This window comes from Bombina bombina, chromosome 9, assembly GCF_027579735.1.
Source record: "Bombina bombina isolate aBomBom1 chromosome 9, aBomBom1.pri, whole genome shotgun sequence".
Lineage (NCBI taxonomy): Eukaryota > Metazoa > Chordata > Amphibia > Anura > Bombinatoridae > Bombina > Bombina bombina.
In genome coordinates, this window is record NC_069507.1 from 74,342,958 (window position 1) to 74,359,970 (window position 17,013).

At 35.9% G+C, this 17,013-nt stretch overlaps 1 protein-coding gene across 3 annotated transcripts in view; it reads right to left on the reverse strand.

The window, feature by feature from the left end:
* Positions 1–1,644: 1,644 nt before the first annotated feature.
* A1CF (APOBEC1 complementation factor) overlaps positions 1,645–17,013 on the reverse strand; it is a 102,006-nt gene continuing 86,637 nt past the window's right edge. For 2 of the 3 annotated variants that reach the window (XM_053692226.1, XM_053692224.1), the window contains exons 10-12: positions 7,482–7,618; positions 6,435–6,559; positions 1,645–3,265 (exon numbers count right to left, since the gene is read on the reverse strand). In XM_053692226.1, the coding sequence (XP_053548201.1) occupies positions 3,114–3,265; positions 6,435–6,559; positions 7,482–7,618 (414 nt within the window). In that variant the 3' untranslated portion in view covers positions 1,645–3,113. The remainder of the gene's footprint in view (positions 3,266–6,434; positions 6,560–7,481; positions 7,619–17,013) is intronic. The other variant, XR_008399276.1, reaches the window with a different exon arrangement.

The window sequence follows — 17,013 nt, forward strand, 5'->3', positions numbered from 1 at the left end:
TTCGATTCGGAACGAAACGAATTGCACAAGTCTATTATAAAGTGTGTTAATATAACCATGTTTTTTGTGCAAAGTTGGGGAATGAGTAGTAAAGACATTATCTATCTTTTTGAACTATAACAATTTTTGTGTTGACTGTCCCTTTAATATTTAAACAGTGTATACAGATTGTAAGGGCATAAAGGTTCAAAGGCAGTTAAATAGCAATTCTAAATTCTACAAATAAATACCAAACACAATGGTCAAAGCTTTAAAGGGATGGTGGAGAAGTTGTGTGTTATCAATGATCTACAACTGAGGTAATTTCTGAAGAAAAAATGGCATTGTTTATGCTTTGTAGAAAGGTAACATGGATGTTAGTTTGTATATGAAAAAGCACCAACAGCAGACAGAAAGAGAAAGCTATGTCTTTTTATACAACAGATCAGTGCTAAGGGTGCATCTTAAATTCTATTTTCATCTCTGACCAGTGGGATTTATTGTTCTATATTTTTCGCTTACTTTACCAAAAAAACAAACAAGCAGCTAATTAATATCATCAATGCTGAGTTTACACTTTGCTATGATCTTGTGAGAGTTCATAATATTCTCTCAGGATTTCACTGTGATCTCACAAGATTTAAGAGTAAATGTACCAGAAAATACAGTAGCTTTGCATAATCAACAAATGCATGACAAAAAGACAATGCAATAGCACTTAGTCTGAACTTCAAATGAGTTATTTGGGGGGGGGGGGGGTTCTGACAAATTTCAGTTGTGTCTATTTCCACTACTCCTATATCATGTGACAGCCATCAGCCAATCATAAATGCATATATGTATAGTCTGTGAATTCTTGCACATGCTCAGTAGGAGCTAGTGACTCAAATAGTGTAAATATAAAAAGACTGTGCACATGTTGGTAATGTAAGTAAATTGAAAAGTTGTTTAGATTTGCATGCTCTATCTGAATAATGAAAGTCTAATTTTGACTTGAGTGACCCTTTAAGTAAAGGAGTAAAAAAAACTGACTGTGCCTGCACCTGCACCTGCAAAATGCATGCACTCCTGCTAGTCCCAGAACAAGCATGCGGATTGGATGCTTTAAGTCTCACTATAATGTGATTACCTGGGACATTTTGAGGTAAGATATCTTCCTTTTTTTTACAAAAAGATGTTCATGTGATATTTTCTAGTCAGCTTTTTACATATAAGCTGCACTGCTTTCAAGGGAACCAGCATATGGGTAACATGTTCCTTTAAAGTGAAGGTCAATTTTCAGCAATGAGTGCCCGGTTTTTAAAAATACTTTTAAAAACAGGGGCACTTTCATTGATGAAAATTTACATTGCACCGGATTTGTAGAAATACTTACCTTTTACCCCTGCAAACCCGGATCGGCGATCCCAGCCTCAGTTCCTCTGTACTGACGTCAGAAATTACAAAACCGGCTTCCTCCAATCATGGCTTGCACCCCAGAGCGTCCATCTTGTGATACCCGGCTGTGAATGGAGGAAGCCGGTTTCGTCATTGCTGTGGTTGTACAGCAGGAAGAAGAAGGCGGGGGATCATCGATCCGGCTTTGCAGAAGTAAAAGGTAAGTATTTCTACAAATCCGGTGCAATGTAAATTTTCATCAATGAAAGTGCCCCTGTTTTTAAAACTATTTTTAAAAACCGGGCACTCATTGCTGAAAATTAACCTTCACTTTAAGTGTAAATGCACTTTTAAGCAACATTGCAAAGTTACAAAATACCCAATTTCCAAGTGTCAGTTGTTCTGTACTGTAAATATATACAGTTACCTTTCCAAATATCAGTTGTGCTGTACTGTAAATATATACAGTTACCTTTCCAAATATCAGTTGGCTGTACTGTAAATATATACAGTTACCTTTCCAAATATCAGTTGTGCTGTACTGTAAATATATGCAGTTACCTTTCCAAATATCAGTTGTGCTGTACTGTAAATATATACAGTTACCTTTGCAAATATCAGTTGTGTTGTACTGCAAATATATGCAGTTAACTTTCCAAATATCAGTTGTGCTGTATTGTAAATATATGCAGTTAACTTTCCAAATATCAGTTGTGCTGTACTGTAAATATATACAGTTACCTTTCCAAATATCAGTTGTGCTGTACTGTAAATATATACAGTTACCTTTCCAAATATCAGTTGTGATGTACTGTAAATATATACAGTTACCTTTCCAAATATCAGTTGTGCTGTACTGTAAATATATACAGTTACCTTTCCAAATATCAGTTGTGCTGTACTGTAAATATATACAGTTACCTTTCCAAATATCAGTTGTGCTGTACTGTAAATATATACAGTTACCTTTCCAAATATCAGTTGTGCTGTACTGTAAATATATACAGTTACCTTTCCAAATATCAGTTGTGCTGTACTGTAAATATATACAGTTACCTTTCCAAATATCAGTTGTGCTGTACTGTAAATATATGCAGTTACCTTTCCAAATATCAGTTGTGCTGTACTGTAAATATATACAGTTACCTTTCCAAATATCAGTTGTGCTGTACTGTAAATATATGCAGTTACCTTTCCAAATATCAGTTGTGCTGTACTGTAAATATATGCAGTTACCTTTGCAAATATCAGTTGTGCTGTACTTTAAATATATGCAGTTACCTTTTCAAATATCAGTTGTGCTGTACTGTAAATATATACAGTTACCTTTGCAAATATCAGTTGTGCTGTACTGTAAATATATACAGTTACCTTTGCAAATATCAGTTGTGCTGTACTGTAAATATATACAGTTACCTTTCCAAATTTTAGTTGAAATGTAAAGATATATAGTTATCTAAGTATATATAAATTCCTACTGTGCAATATATGTAAACAATTAAAGCAAGAGCTAAAAAGCTAAGCAACATTATAGTTTATATAAACTATGGATTAATAAGTAAACAACGTAATTTCCTACAATACTAAATATTATACTGAATATCTATAAAATTAGAGGCTAAAATCAAAATATCTACTTTACTAAAGTTCATCTTATATCTAGTTACATATTTACCCATCTAATAATGGTCTGTGTCTACCATAGTATTTTTTTTTTTTTACAACCCAAAACAGTTTTTAGCTGTCAGTATTAAACATTAAAAAGCTCCATATGCATCACTACGTGCTGCAACTGCAAACGCTGGATACGTTTCATATGTGGCATAAGCTCCAAGATCTTGACCGAGAGCGACCGCTTGTTTAAGGTGTGTAGCAGCCACAGTTGCAGGTGAATTGGCAATAGTGTACCCTGGAAATAAATGTAAGATAGTGAATTAATAAGAAAGAATAAATACAAAGTAGCCTAGCAGAAAACTGAGATGTTTAAGGGACATTATACACTAATTTTTTCTTTGCATAAATGTTTTGTAGATGATCTATTTATATAGCCCATAACGTGTTTTGTTTTTTTAATGTATAGTTTTGCTTATTTTTAAATAACATTGCTTTGATTTTCAGACGCCTAACCAAGCCCCAAAGTTTTAGGAGAATACCGACAGATACCTACTCCAGCTTGCTCCTGTTTATGTAAAGGGTCTTTTCATATGCAAAAGACGGGGGAGGGTCTTATTTCCCACTTGCAGTGAGCTTTCCAGCTATCTTTTCAACAGAGCTAAACTGATAGCTTCTAAGTAAGTTTTTAAACAGTTTTATACTGGATTTTTATATCAGTATCTGTGCATATTATTCTTTATAGTAGTATCTATTACATGCAGTTATATGAAAATTGGTGTATTCTGCGTCTTTACAGTTATACAGTATATATTTAAAAAAAATAGTCTTCATCTGATTTTTTCTAGTACATTAAACAAAGCAAATTAAAGGGACAGTGAAGACATAATTAAATGATTCATATAGACCTTGCAATTTTAAACAACTTCCAAATTGATTTCTATTATCTACTTTGCATCTTTCTCTTGGTATCCTTTGTTGAAAAGCATAACTAACTCAGGAATAGCAATTAACTACTGAGAGCTAGCTGGTGATTGGTGAATGCACATATATTCCTCTTGTCATTAGTTAACCAGAATGTACAGCTAGTTCTTAGTACTGCACTGTTGCTCCTTCAACAAAGGATACAAAAAGAATTAAGCAAATTTGATAAAAGAAGCACATTTAAAAGTTGTTTCAAATTGTATGCTATATCAGAATCATGAAATACATTTTTGGAAGTTTTGTCCCTTTAATGTTTTAGCAATTAAAACATAAATTTTGTTATCTGATGATAAGTATAAGACACATCTATTATGCTCACAATCTGATCAAAATTAACTTTACGATAATCATCTTCTGATATATTCTCAAATTTCCTTGTTGTTTTTATGTTTGTTAAATATAATGGAAAGTTATTCTGTGTAACAACTCTGCTTTGATAATCTTTATCAAATTACTTTTGAAGCTACCACCCAAATTTGAAATCTTTATATTTTTATTCTGATTGCTTGTTTTAAAAAACAAAACAACAACAAAAAAATAATTTAATTTGAATTTTAAATCCCTCAATATATAATTGTTCTATCATATTCCAAATCTCACTTCTTATAAAAATTGAGATAATCAAGTCTTCTATTCTTCAATATTTACATTTTTGTCTGTAGAACTCTTATGAAATAAATTGTTTCAATTAATGAAATTCTTCCAAATGCTTAATATTTATTTAAGACATTTATTGTTGAATAATATGTTAATTATAATTAAATATTTATTTTGCAAGATAAAAATGAAAAAAAAAATAATATAATAAAAATATTTGTATATTATAGCAAGACAGGAAGCTTAAAGGGACATGAAACCCAAATTTTCTCTTTCATGATTTAGAAAGAGCAAGCAATTTTAAACATCTTTTTAATTTACTTCTATTATCTAATTTGCTTCATTCTCTTGATATGCTTTGCTGAAAAGCATATCTAGATATGCTCAGTAGCTGCTGATTGGTAGATGCACATAGATGCCTCGTGTGATTGGCTCACCCATGTGCATTGATATTTCTTCAACAAAGGATATCTAAAGAATGAAGAAAATTAGATAATAGAAGTAATTTGGAAAGTTATTTAAAATTGTATTCTCTACCTGAATCATGAAATAATTTTTTGGGGTTTAGTGTCCCTTTAAAATAATTAATTAAAAGTTTTGATTGTGGACATTTATCACCTAGTAATTATTCCATCTTCAACTAACAATGCTACCAATATTGACAGATTCTGTAATTTATTTGATATATTGTTCATGGTATTAAAATTTCAAATATAAAACACATTTATTGCAGAAAAATAGCTTATTTTACCTTAAATTGTAGGTTTTAATGGTTGATTTGCAGAAATTGAATTATGTACGGTTTAATTCTGTTCATAAATTGAATCCTTTGTTGTTAAAGTGAAGGTAAAGTTATTCAAATGGAAATATCACTTTATGTTACTTTTCTAACTTACAAGGGAGTCGCTATGTTTTTTTTTTTTAAAAACGTTTATTTTACCATATTTACCAACTTTTATTTTAATGAGCCTTACGATCGTAATCCCCTCCCATCCATCTCTTCCGTGTTTTCAATACATAGACGTATAGAGCGGTCCCACCCGCTCTATACGTCAGAACTACACTCGTGCACATCTATACTCTGCTTGCCGCGCATGCGCACAAAAATGTTTGCCCTCAAAAGCGCATGCGTTAATCGCGCTCAACGAAGTCCTCTTCAGCGCATGCGTCCCAAATAAGCAACATAGTATTGAATGAGTTGCGAGACTCATTCAATATTATATTTGTGAAGCGACACTAATGCACAACTGCAAAACGAGTACGCGCTCGATTTGAAGGAGGAGAGAGAATCACTCGCGCATGCGCACAATCGAGCATCAGCTTGTGATGTCAATTGACGGCCGCCTAACGGCCAGAAAATCAATTGGCTAGATAAACAACGTGATCGTTGTTTATAAAAAAAAAAATATAGACGGGTTGATTTTTGAGAAGCGAAATCGCAGCTAATTATAAAAGAAAACGAAATTAATAAATAAAATTATGAAAAATCATGAATGAACCTCATATTAAATTATAATACTTGATCGATTAGACCATAGAAGAGAGAGTAAGTTTACCTTCACTTTAAATGCTTCTAACTAAAGTATTATTTTTAGACCAGTTACAAAGTATGAGAAATAGGTCTGTAGACTAGAATAGATACTTTGAAATACAAACGCAGGTAAACAAAAATAATATTGTGATTTTAAAATGCAAATTCATGAGAAATTATACATATATTTATGTGTATGAATAACTTGAACAGCTGAATTAATTGAGAGATAACTTTTATATAGTTATTTATTGCATGTATTTGCATGTTTCTAAATGTCACCAAATTACAAATATATATATATATATATATATTTCTATTTTCTTTCAGTGCTCTGTACGTAAGGCTATATTACCTGCAAAGGCTGCTGGGGGCTCAGCCGTCTCAATTGGAATACCTAATGTCTGAAGGGTAAATTCTGCTGCATAGTTCTTTGCTTCCTCCACTGACACACACAGTTTTGGTGGTGTAAAAGGATGTCTTGAAAAAATAAATAAATTATATTTTAAGATATTTCCAGATTATCACATTACTTTATGTATACAGTACGTCTTTCATATATAATCAGCAGATATTATTGCAACTAACCATCCCATATTTTTTAGGAGAGTCTTGATTGGGGGAACTCTGTCCCGGTGTATCTACCACTGTTTTCCCTTCTAGCTAAATCTGACCCAGAAACATTAGCCAAGACTTTGTAACTCCCAGTTTTGTATATTTAAATGAACATTAAATAGTTTTAGACCATAATCACGAACATGCAATATACTTTAATAATTTATTTTGTCCCTTTTTCAGTAATTTAACTCTGAAAAGTGTTGATTTTCTTAATTCCACTGAGTTTCTATAAAGCAATGGGCACAAATATGTTCAAACCTATGTTTCCCTCTTTATCGTTTTTTTTTCTGCTGAGAAAAATTAGGGACAGATATGAAACAGGCAATAAAAGAATGTGTGCAAACAAGCCTGAGTGGAAACCCTTTTAGGAGGTCCCTAAATAACCCTATATTCCATACAGTCTTGTTTGCACACTCTCTTTTATTGCATGTTTTATATATGTCAGCAGAAGATATAGATAAGGGCAAGCCTATCTTTCAACATGGTTGCTCCTATTACATTATAGAAACTAAAGTGCTTAATATAAACTAAACCTTTATATTTACATATTCAATATTTAAAGAACTAATATCATTTTAAAAAATACCTCTGGATATCATTTTCAGGCTAATATTTGCTTTGAATACAGCATTATAGCTAGCATGTATTTACTGTTAATTACCCCTTCATTTAAGTCACCCTCCAGGCTCCAGCTTCCAGGGGTGAGACCACTTCAGTGTAATATTTTATATAATGGCCATATCTATGCAATTAAAGAATCTAATACATTCAGACTGTCACTTACATTGTTGGGTTCTGGGTTGCAAGGAGGGGAATAGTGATCTTATAGAGAAACAGTTGTCGCTGGTCTTGACCAATGGCAGAATGGAGCTGATAAACTGGCTGACCCCAATTATTTTTTTGACATATTTCTTCAAGAACCTAATAAGGTAAAAAAATAGAAAGTTGCAGTATACATTTTATAAGATATAGTCTGCAACAATAAAAAATATATATACAGGTACAAAACCCTTTATCCAAAGGGCTTGGGACCGGAAATTGTTTTATTTATATCTGTAAAATGGACAGCTGGGAAAGGTGATGGGATCAAGTGTAAACAACAATATTTTATGTAATTTAGGTAATATTTCCATGTCATAATACAGCTTACACATGCAACCTAAAGTTATTAATACTTATACTTACATAGTACCATCTACAGTACAGTAATCAGAAGGGTAATAGTTTCTGTAGAAATATAGATAATCCCTTTATTACCCATTCCCCAGTTTTGAATAATCAACACTTATATAAATATACCTTTTACATCTGTGATTACCTTGTATCTAAGCCTCTGCAGACTGCCCCCTTATTTCAGTTATTTTGACAGACTTGCATTATAGCCAATCAGTGCCCTCTCATAAGTAACTCCACAGGCATGTGCACAATGTTATATATGTGGCACACATGAACTAACACCCTCTTGCTGTGAAAAACTGTCAAATGCATTCAGATAAGAGGCGGCCTTCAAGGGCTTAGAAATTCGCATATGAGCCTATCTAGGTTTAGCTTTCATCTAGGAATACCAAGAGAACAAAGCAAATTTGTTGATAAAAGTAAATTGCAAAGTTGTTTAAAATTATATGCCCTATCCAAATCATGAAAGTTTAATTTTGACTAGATTGTATGGTAAACTCTCCCCTTTTTAAAATCAGATCTGGAATGTAAGCGCTATTTTAGATGGGGTTTAATTCATCATGTTCAATGAAGATGCGCTATAACTTAGTTATTTATATAGATAAGAAATTCAAATACCCCACGTTACACCACCCACTTCAAAAGTCAATTTTCCTGTCAGCTAAATGATTGAATTACTCTCCAATCAATGCTCTAGCTACAACAAAAGTGCCAGATGGGGAGAGCGCTGATTGGACAAGAATTCAATCTGTTAGCTCACAGAAAATTTTACTTTTGAAGTGGGCGGAGGAGCATGCAGTATTTGAATTTCCTATCTATATTAATAACTAAGTTACACTGCATCTTCATTACAGCTAATGAATTAAACTCCATCTAAAATAGCGCTTACATTCCAGATCTGATTTTAAAAAGGGGAGAGTTTACCATCACTTTAAATAAATATAGGCTAGTAACTGCATTTTAGAACACAAAAAGAAAAACAAAAGCAAAGATTCAGACAAAGAAGTATATGACTTACTGGTTGGGAATATGTAACTTGTAATAATTCATTTTCATAAAATATATTCATTAAAAAGTCTGGATTTCGGAATAAGTCTGTAGTTTGGAATTCCGGATTTGGGGATATGTACTTGTAAAATTTTGGTTTTGTGTACGTGGCAGAATTTATTTTTTTACAACTATAGTCCGGCAAATACATTTGTAAAAAAACTCTATATTTTGAAATACGTAATTATGCTTTGTCTTCTGTTCTAAAACAATGTGTGTATGGCCTTAAAGGGACAGTAAAGTCAAAATTAATCTTTCAGATAGAGCTTGCGATAATAAACAACTTTTGATTTTACTTCTGTTTTTAAAGTTTCTTCATTCTCATTGCAAGCTCAGGAGTAGCAATGCACTACTGTGAGCCAGATAGTGGTTGGTGGCTGCAAATATATATATGCCTCTTGTCATTGGCTCACTAAGGGATATATTACTAGTGGTGTGCTATCAGTTGTGCATGAGCCAAAAGGGGTTTATCGCAGCTCTTTGTGCTCATCGGAAGTAGTGGACGTTCACTTGAGCACAATTGAATTTAACTCATGTGACATCAGAGCTCTGGTTAACTGTTACACTTGATTAAAAAGTTGCACAAAACACATCAAAATACATTTAAAAGTAGTTACACTTATTAACACTATCTAATAAAAATAATTTTTAAAAATAATGCATTATAAAGTTATAAGGGCTAAAAAATATGAGGTCTCAGCCGGTGTTAGGAAGAAAAAAAGGCTGAAAAGGGCTTTAACACAGAGATACATACATACACATGTCTAAATATGTATATGCATGTATATATATATATATATATATATATATATATATACTGTATATATATAATATATATGTATATAAATGTATATATGTGTGTACATATGTATTTATGTATTTATATGTTTATATATGTATTTACAGACAAATATACACATATAAACACATAAATACATATATATGTATGTATGTATGTATATATATATAAATATATATATAGTAAAGAAGAACTGGATCAAACGGACGGCCTCCGTTGTTAGATGCGATCCGAGAACAGCCGGCACACAGGAAATTTTTCAAACTCCGATTTATTCACAAAGAAGAGAAACCAGACGTTTCAGCTCTATCGTGAGCCTTTTTCAATGGTATACAGACCGGATAATGTGAACCTACATCCACCACCCCTAAATACCAACACAACATTTAGTGATAGCCAATCAGCTTGCAAAGTGGTGCCGCTCCCTCCCGCGCACCTCAAACACACCTGGACATCCGAAGCCAGCTGATTCCCAGCACGTGCGTCATGACGTCATCACGTCATCACGGCAGAGCGCGCTGTGTGGGAATGTCTGTGTCACAGGTATCCATGGCAAACACCGGGTAAACACATACCTCCGGTTGTCATGGTGATGCGTACGAGACGTCGCAGCAGCAGCAAAACATCTGATGGGCGCAAATGTACAGTGACATAGTGGTAAACAAAAACAAGAGCCCAAGATAAGAGCCCCATACAAACATTAGTGCAGCAACTTATAACATAAAGACAGGTATCTATAATACTGGTAATTAGCCACAATTTGTAGGCAATAACTAATCAAGCTACAAAAACCAACGATTCAACATATATCACAGCCCTCTATACCCAATCTGGTATCAGGGCTTGTGGGTTGTAGCTGACAACTAGAAGCTAAAAATGCTAAAGAAATTCATTAACATAGTATTGGCATCGTACTCTAAAGGAGTAGGTAGAAACATATTGTAACCGGATGACTCCCCTAGTGTCCATGGTTATTTGTAACAGCAGCCAAAGTCTATATTGGCATTCAATCCTCGGGGTGTTACTGTGTCCAAGGTGAAAATCCACCAGGCCTCCAGTTTCAGCAATGCTCGTCCTCTGTCCCCCCCTCGCCTATGACGAGGGACATGATCAATAAGAATTACTCGTAGTGAAGAAACACTGTGGCCAGCTTCCAAAAAGTGGCGTGCCACCGGCTGTTCTGACCGTCCCTTATCGATGGCCTGACGGATCGCCGTCTTGTGGTTGGCCAGACGTTCCTTGAATGGTGTCACAGTTTTTCCAATGTAATATTTGGAACATGGGCAAATGATAGCGTAAATCACAAAGTCCGTGGAGCAGGTGAGTCTATATTTAATTTTATACCTCTTGTTGTTGTGAGGATGTTGGAAGGTGGTCCCTGCTAGGAGATTATTGCATGTGACACAACTGCCACATTTGTAGCAACCCGGTTTTCCTCTGTTCAGCCACATCTGTTTTTCATAGCAGTGTGTAGGGTCGCTTAGCACCAGCAGGTCCCTCAGATTACTTGCTCGTTTATACACCACCCTTGGTTCCGGCATATCCTTGAAGGGAAGGCTTGTGTCCTTGGACAACATAAGCCAATTCTTATTAATCACCTCCTGCGTAAGCCTCGATCGTGGGGTGTAGGTAGTTATAAAATTCAGTCGTTTAGGTTGTTCACGCCTAACTCTTTTGGTGGTGGCCAAGTCCTGAGTTAAATCCAGTGCCTTACAGCATTGTTGTTCTATCAGCGTTGGTGGGTAGCCCCTCTCGAGGAATTTTTCAGACATTTCAATCAACTGTTTTTCCTTACGGGAGTCATCCGTATTGTTACGGACCACCCGCAGGAGTTGAGAGGAACTGACACCTTCTTTTTGGAATTTGGGGTGAAAGCTATGATAGTGGAGAATGGAATTTTTGTCGGTCGGTTTCTTAAACAAAGTGGTTTCTAATCTGTAGCCCCTCATGGTTCTGACCTTGGAAATTTCCAAATCCAAAAAATGGATTTTATCCCTGCTGTGTTCCATCTTGAATCTGATGGTTGAGTCAAGGGAATTCAAGCCACTAACCCATTCAACAAGACTCTCTGATGTGCCATTCCACACCAGAAAGACATCATCTATGTACCGTCTGTACAATCTGATGGGGTTCTGTCTGGAGAACACATGATCATCCTCATACATCGCCATGTAGATGTTGGCATAGGATGGGGCCATATTCGACCCCATCGCTGTGCCCATGGTCTGTAAGAAATATTTGTCCTCAAAGCGAAAGTAGTTTTTCTCCAGACAGAATTCCAGCAGATGTAAAATAAATTCAATAGGAGGGCCTTTGTACATGTGGTTGTCTATTAGAATACGTTTTACCATGTCAATGCCATGAGAATGGGGGATCACGGTATATAAACTTACCACGTCCATAGTGACTAAAATGTCAGTTGTGGTCAAGTCATCCATATTTTTCAGCAATTTGATCAATTCCGAAGAATCTTTCAAGTGTGCTGACGTGTTCTGTACTACCGGTTGGAGATATGAGTCAATAAACTCTGCCAGCGGTTGCATGAGTGATCCCCTGGCAGAGACAATCGGTCTGCCAGGAGGATCCTCAAGCGATTTATGAATCTTCGGTAGTAGGTAAAGGATTGGACAAATCGGATGCTCTACCGTAAGGAATCCCAGTGCATCATCATTGATGACTCCTGACTGGTGGGCCAGTCCTAAGAATGAGTCAATTTGTTTTTTAAACAGTAGTGTGGGGTTGGATTGAAGCGGACGATATGTATCGGTGTCTTGTAGTTGTTTATACGCCTCCCCTCTATATTGTGAGTAGTCAAGTATCACGGTGGCACCACCCTTGTCCGCCGGCCTAATGACTATATCCCTGTCAGTAGACAAGGATTTTATGGCCCGTCTCTCTCCACTTGTTAGGTTATCCCTAGCCATGGGTAGGTTTTTATGTGATTCTATGAGTGAAGTGGTACAGATGTGGTGAAATGTTTTGATTGATGAATGGGTATTACTGGGTTCAAAAGTGCTTTTTGTCTTAAAAGGTTTTGGGGTATATTCCTCAGAATCCTTAAAGAAATCCTTAAGTTTTAATTGTCTTTGGAATCTCCCCATATCAACCAACAGGTCAAATAAATCACAGCGTGGGGTAGGTATAAAGGATAGTCCTTTATTCAATACTTTTAATTCGTCAGAGGTAAGTGGGCGTTTGCTTAGATTATAAACTATTGTATTTTTTTCTTCTGGCGTTGTTGGTTTTTTCGTCTTGCCCCTCCCCCTCCTGAGGCGTCCGCCTCTGGGCCAGTGGCTAAAGGGGGCTTCTGGGCAGAACGTGTGGTTACTCCACTTTGTGAGCTGGCACTAGGGGTCTGATTTTTGCCCTCTGATGAGTCTCCCCCACTACTATCCACTGTGGTGAGGTTAATACGTCTGTTTTTATTAAAGGGTTGTCTCCTACGTCCAGTCCACAAATTATCCCTGCCAAACAGCCAACTGTATACTTTTTTCTCTCTGTAGTCGTTTTCAACTGTCACAAATTTTTTATTTTTAAAGGTCAGGAGATCTTGTTTGTACTTGTCTATTTGGGTCTTTAATTTAGTGATCCAGTCAGTAGTGGTGTCAGAAGTAAGGATGGTCAGCAGAGAGTCTTTTACAGTGTCAATTTCTTTTCTAATGTTTGATTTAAGCTTAGAAACCTCCTCTATCACAAGCAGCATCAGATCATGAGAACACTTGTTTAAGATGCCGCACCACCTTCTACAAAAATCAATATTATTTCTACCCAAAGTGGGAATGTTTTTTATCCTAAAACCTCTAGGTATAAATTTTAGTTTATGGTATTTGGATATATAAACCGCATGCAAGTGAAAATCAATCTCCTTCTTTTCAAGGTGTAAAAGCTTATGGTAAATATTGTTAGGTGTCTCACCTCTAGTTTCCTCTAACTCCTGCAGGTCCGCTTCACAGCGGATGCGAGCTGCATCAGCCTCAGTGAAGGCAAAATCCTCTATGTGTCCATATGGGTCTTCACTCACAGGCACCTCCTGTGTAGTGACTGATGTTTCCATGCCAAAATAGTCAGGTGGTAAAGAAATCTCCAATTACCAGTAACTGAGTGGGTCCTGAGTATGATCCACAGGTATATCAGCAAATGTCAATATAGTAAATAAGTGAGTAGGTGCACGTTTCGAAAAATGTAAATACAAATCGTTCGTGGGAAACGGCACTCGCCAGCTAATCATCCACCAGGTGCTCGGCAGAGTAAATACATATAGTAAAGAAGAACTGGATTTATATGTATATAAATGTATATATGTGTATATATGTAAAATGTATATATGTGTATATATGTGTGTACATATGTATTTATGTATTTATATGTTTATATATGTATTTACAGACAAATATACACATATAAACACATAAATACATATGTATGTATGTATGTATGTATGTATATATATATATATATATATATATATATACAGTATATACTGCTGCCATATACTGCTACCAAGAGAACAAAGAAAATTTGATATTAGCAGTAAATTAGAAAGTTGTTTGAAATTGCATGGTCTATCTGAATCATGAAAGAAAAGCTTGGGGTTTCATACCACTTTAATTATTGCAAACCTTCTATTTTATAATGTTGCATGTGAATTTGCTGACACAGCACACGGGCAGGAGCCAAAAGTGCATATAATGTGCTTACTGCAGTATGCCCTAATCATCCATTGAGGTCTATTCATTAAGAGGTGAATGGCAGGGAAATGAAACATTTCAATTCCCGCCATTAACTATGCATTATGAAGGGCCGAACCCATTGAGTATTTCCTGCAAAAAGAGCAGAGTTAGCCCTGCACAATGCATAGTTAATGTGTACAATTCACAGAAAATAGGAGAATTGCAGGTGAATTGTATTCAGCATTAACTATGCATTGTGCAGGGCTAATTCAGCTCTTCTTGCAGGGGATATTAACTGGATTTGGCCCTTGATAATGCATAGTTGATGAAAGATTCCAAGTCACCTACTATTCATCTGCAATTCTTCTATTTGTGTATAGAACCCATTGTATTGCTATGCTGTTATGTTTGTATGGAAATGGGGCTTTGATATAAACCAATTTATAGTAGAATACATTGCAATTACAAAAGTTATTCTTTATGGCACTATAAATTTCCTTAAAAAAATGTAGATTGCATAAATCAATTTTGTAGTCTCAGTTATCTGTATATGTTTATTTCCCTTCATGGCTAACAGACACAAACCTCAGCTAATATAGGGTGGCAAAAACCTTGAAGGGAAAGTTTACATTTAAAAAACTGCTCTGGGGCGGAGCCAGCTGCCGAGGAACATGGACGCATTTGGAGTGTGCTCTTTAAATCTTGCCCTATATTCCCAGTAAGCACAGAAACTCGGTCAGCCTATCAGCTACAAAACAGCTTTACAGGCATCCCTAAGCGACGTTGATCAGTTTAAGAGGTTTCATACTCTTCTTGGCTCCAGCATTATGTAACCCGCAACATTGGCCTACCAGATTACCCACACGCAGGTAGCACAATACAACCAGTGAGACCGTACCTGTCTACTGCTTTGAAAGATAAGCCCAGATTGTGAAGCCTCAGACTGCTGTCACTCACCTCACACCTGACCCAGGATCCAAACAACGATCCGAAAACATACCGTGAGGCTGCTTTCTACTCACGTGGCCCCCCGGGGAAGGAAACTATTGTTGTCCGACCACCAAAAGATGACAAACTAAATACTCCGCTTCAAGTATGGCTAGTGGAAAAAGCTCCAGGGTAATGGCAGCCGTAGAGTTCTGGGAGCAGAACATGCAAGGACTAGTAGATCTTTATTTTCAAGATATCAAAAAAGACCTTGAGCTGATTCTAATATTATCCAAACAAACACTGCACAACCAGCTGAAGTCAGTTGCGGACCAAGCATGCAGACAGCCCCAGCCTCTAAGGGAGATAGCTACTTGGACACTAAAACACTACCCTTACAACCTATTACAGCATTCCCAAACACCCTGAGTGAGAAATGTTCACATTCAAAAGAAGACCTTCTACAGAAGCCCCTGGGAAGCTTGACCGATTCTAGATGCTTCAGATGCACAAGCTCCAACATACCAGCAAAATTTAAAGAGGACTGCTCTAAGATCATAAATGGTGCTGAAGAATCCCTGCCTACAGTTTGGGAGAAAAGGTTTAATATGGATGGCGCAAGTGACCATGTAAAGGGTTGTCAACAGCTTGTCAATTGTGGGCCCCTACCATGCATATATACCCTTATGTCACTAAGTTCATCGATGCCCATCACTCAGCCTTTTGCGGAACTGGTGAAGTCATCGCCTAGGCTAGGCATCGGGTGAGATGTAACATTGCCTCAGCTTACAAAGAGAGGCTGCTGTTGTTGTTCCATGACTCTCTTCTACTTCAAATATCCCAGAGACTGGAGACTTTCGCTTGTACACAGTACATTCAGTAAAAAGAAGGAACGCTCATACATAATACTACCTTACCTCTTACAGTTTCCCACCATATAAACTTTGAGTCTTTAAAATACCTCTTCATATATATTATTTGTTACATGTTAAGAGCTGTTTGTTTTGCAGTCAACAGGTTTTAATGTTTACTATTATATATTATTGTATATCATTTCATGCACCGTCTAGACCTGAAAAGAGATGGGCTGCTACCTGGTTCTTGCATGAGAGATTGTTAATATAGCTTAAATTGTTTTATGGGAGTTCATTTTAACAGAATGTTTAACCTAGCTTGTCGCATATCTCCCTCAGAACATCCTAGAGTTGTGGGATACTGACATAACAGCTTTTCTATATCAGTACACAGGGGAACCACTAATGACCTTTAAGCTTTCTGCTTATTCCTTTTCATGCCCATGCATTTTCTTATACTCGCTGTGTTGTTTATTTCCTAATTCTTATAGGTTGTTTCTCAAGCCTAGACTGCAAATTAAGTTTTCTTTTTTTTTACATTAACATAGAGTGGAATGTTATGCTAGGGGGTACATAATAGTCTTAAAACTAAAGCTGTAAAGCATGAGGGTTCATAGTCAAACGTATATCCTATTGATTATCATGGTGTGGACCGGAAAGAGTTATTGTTTTTCTTACAAACTTACTGCATATATCTGATGTTATAGTTAGTGTACTAGCTTGTCATTTCTTACTTATAGCTAATTGTGAATGAGTGCCATAGTCTAGTTGGCAGACCTATTTAATACAACACACTCCATACCTCCTGCAATGTATCTCTTATGGTTAGCCATTCAGAGTGAA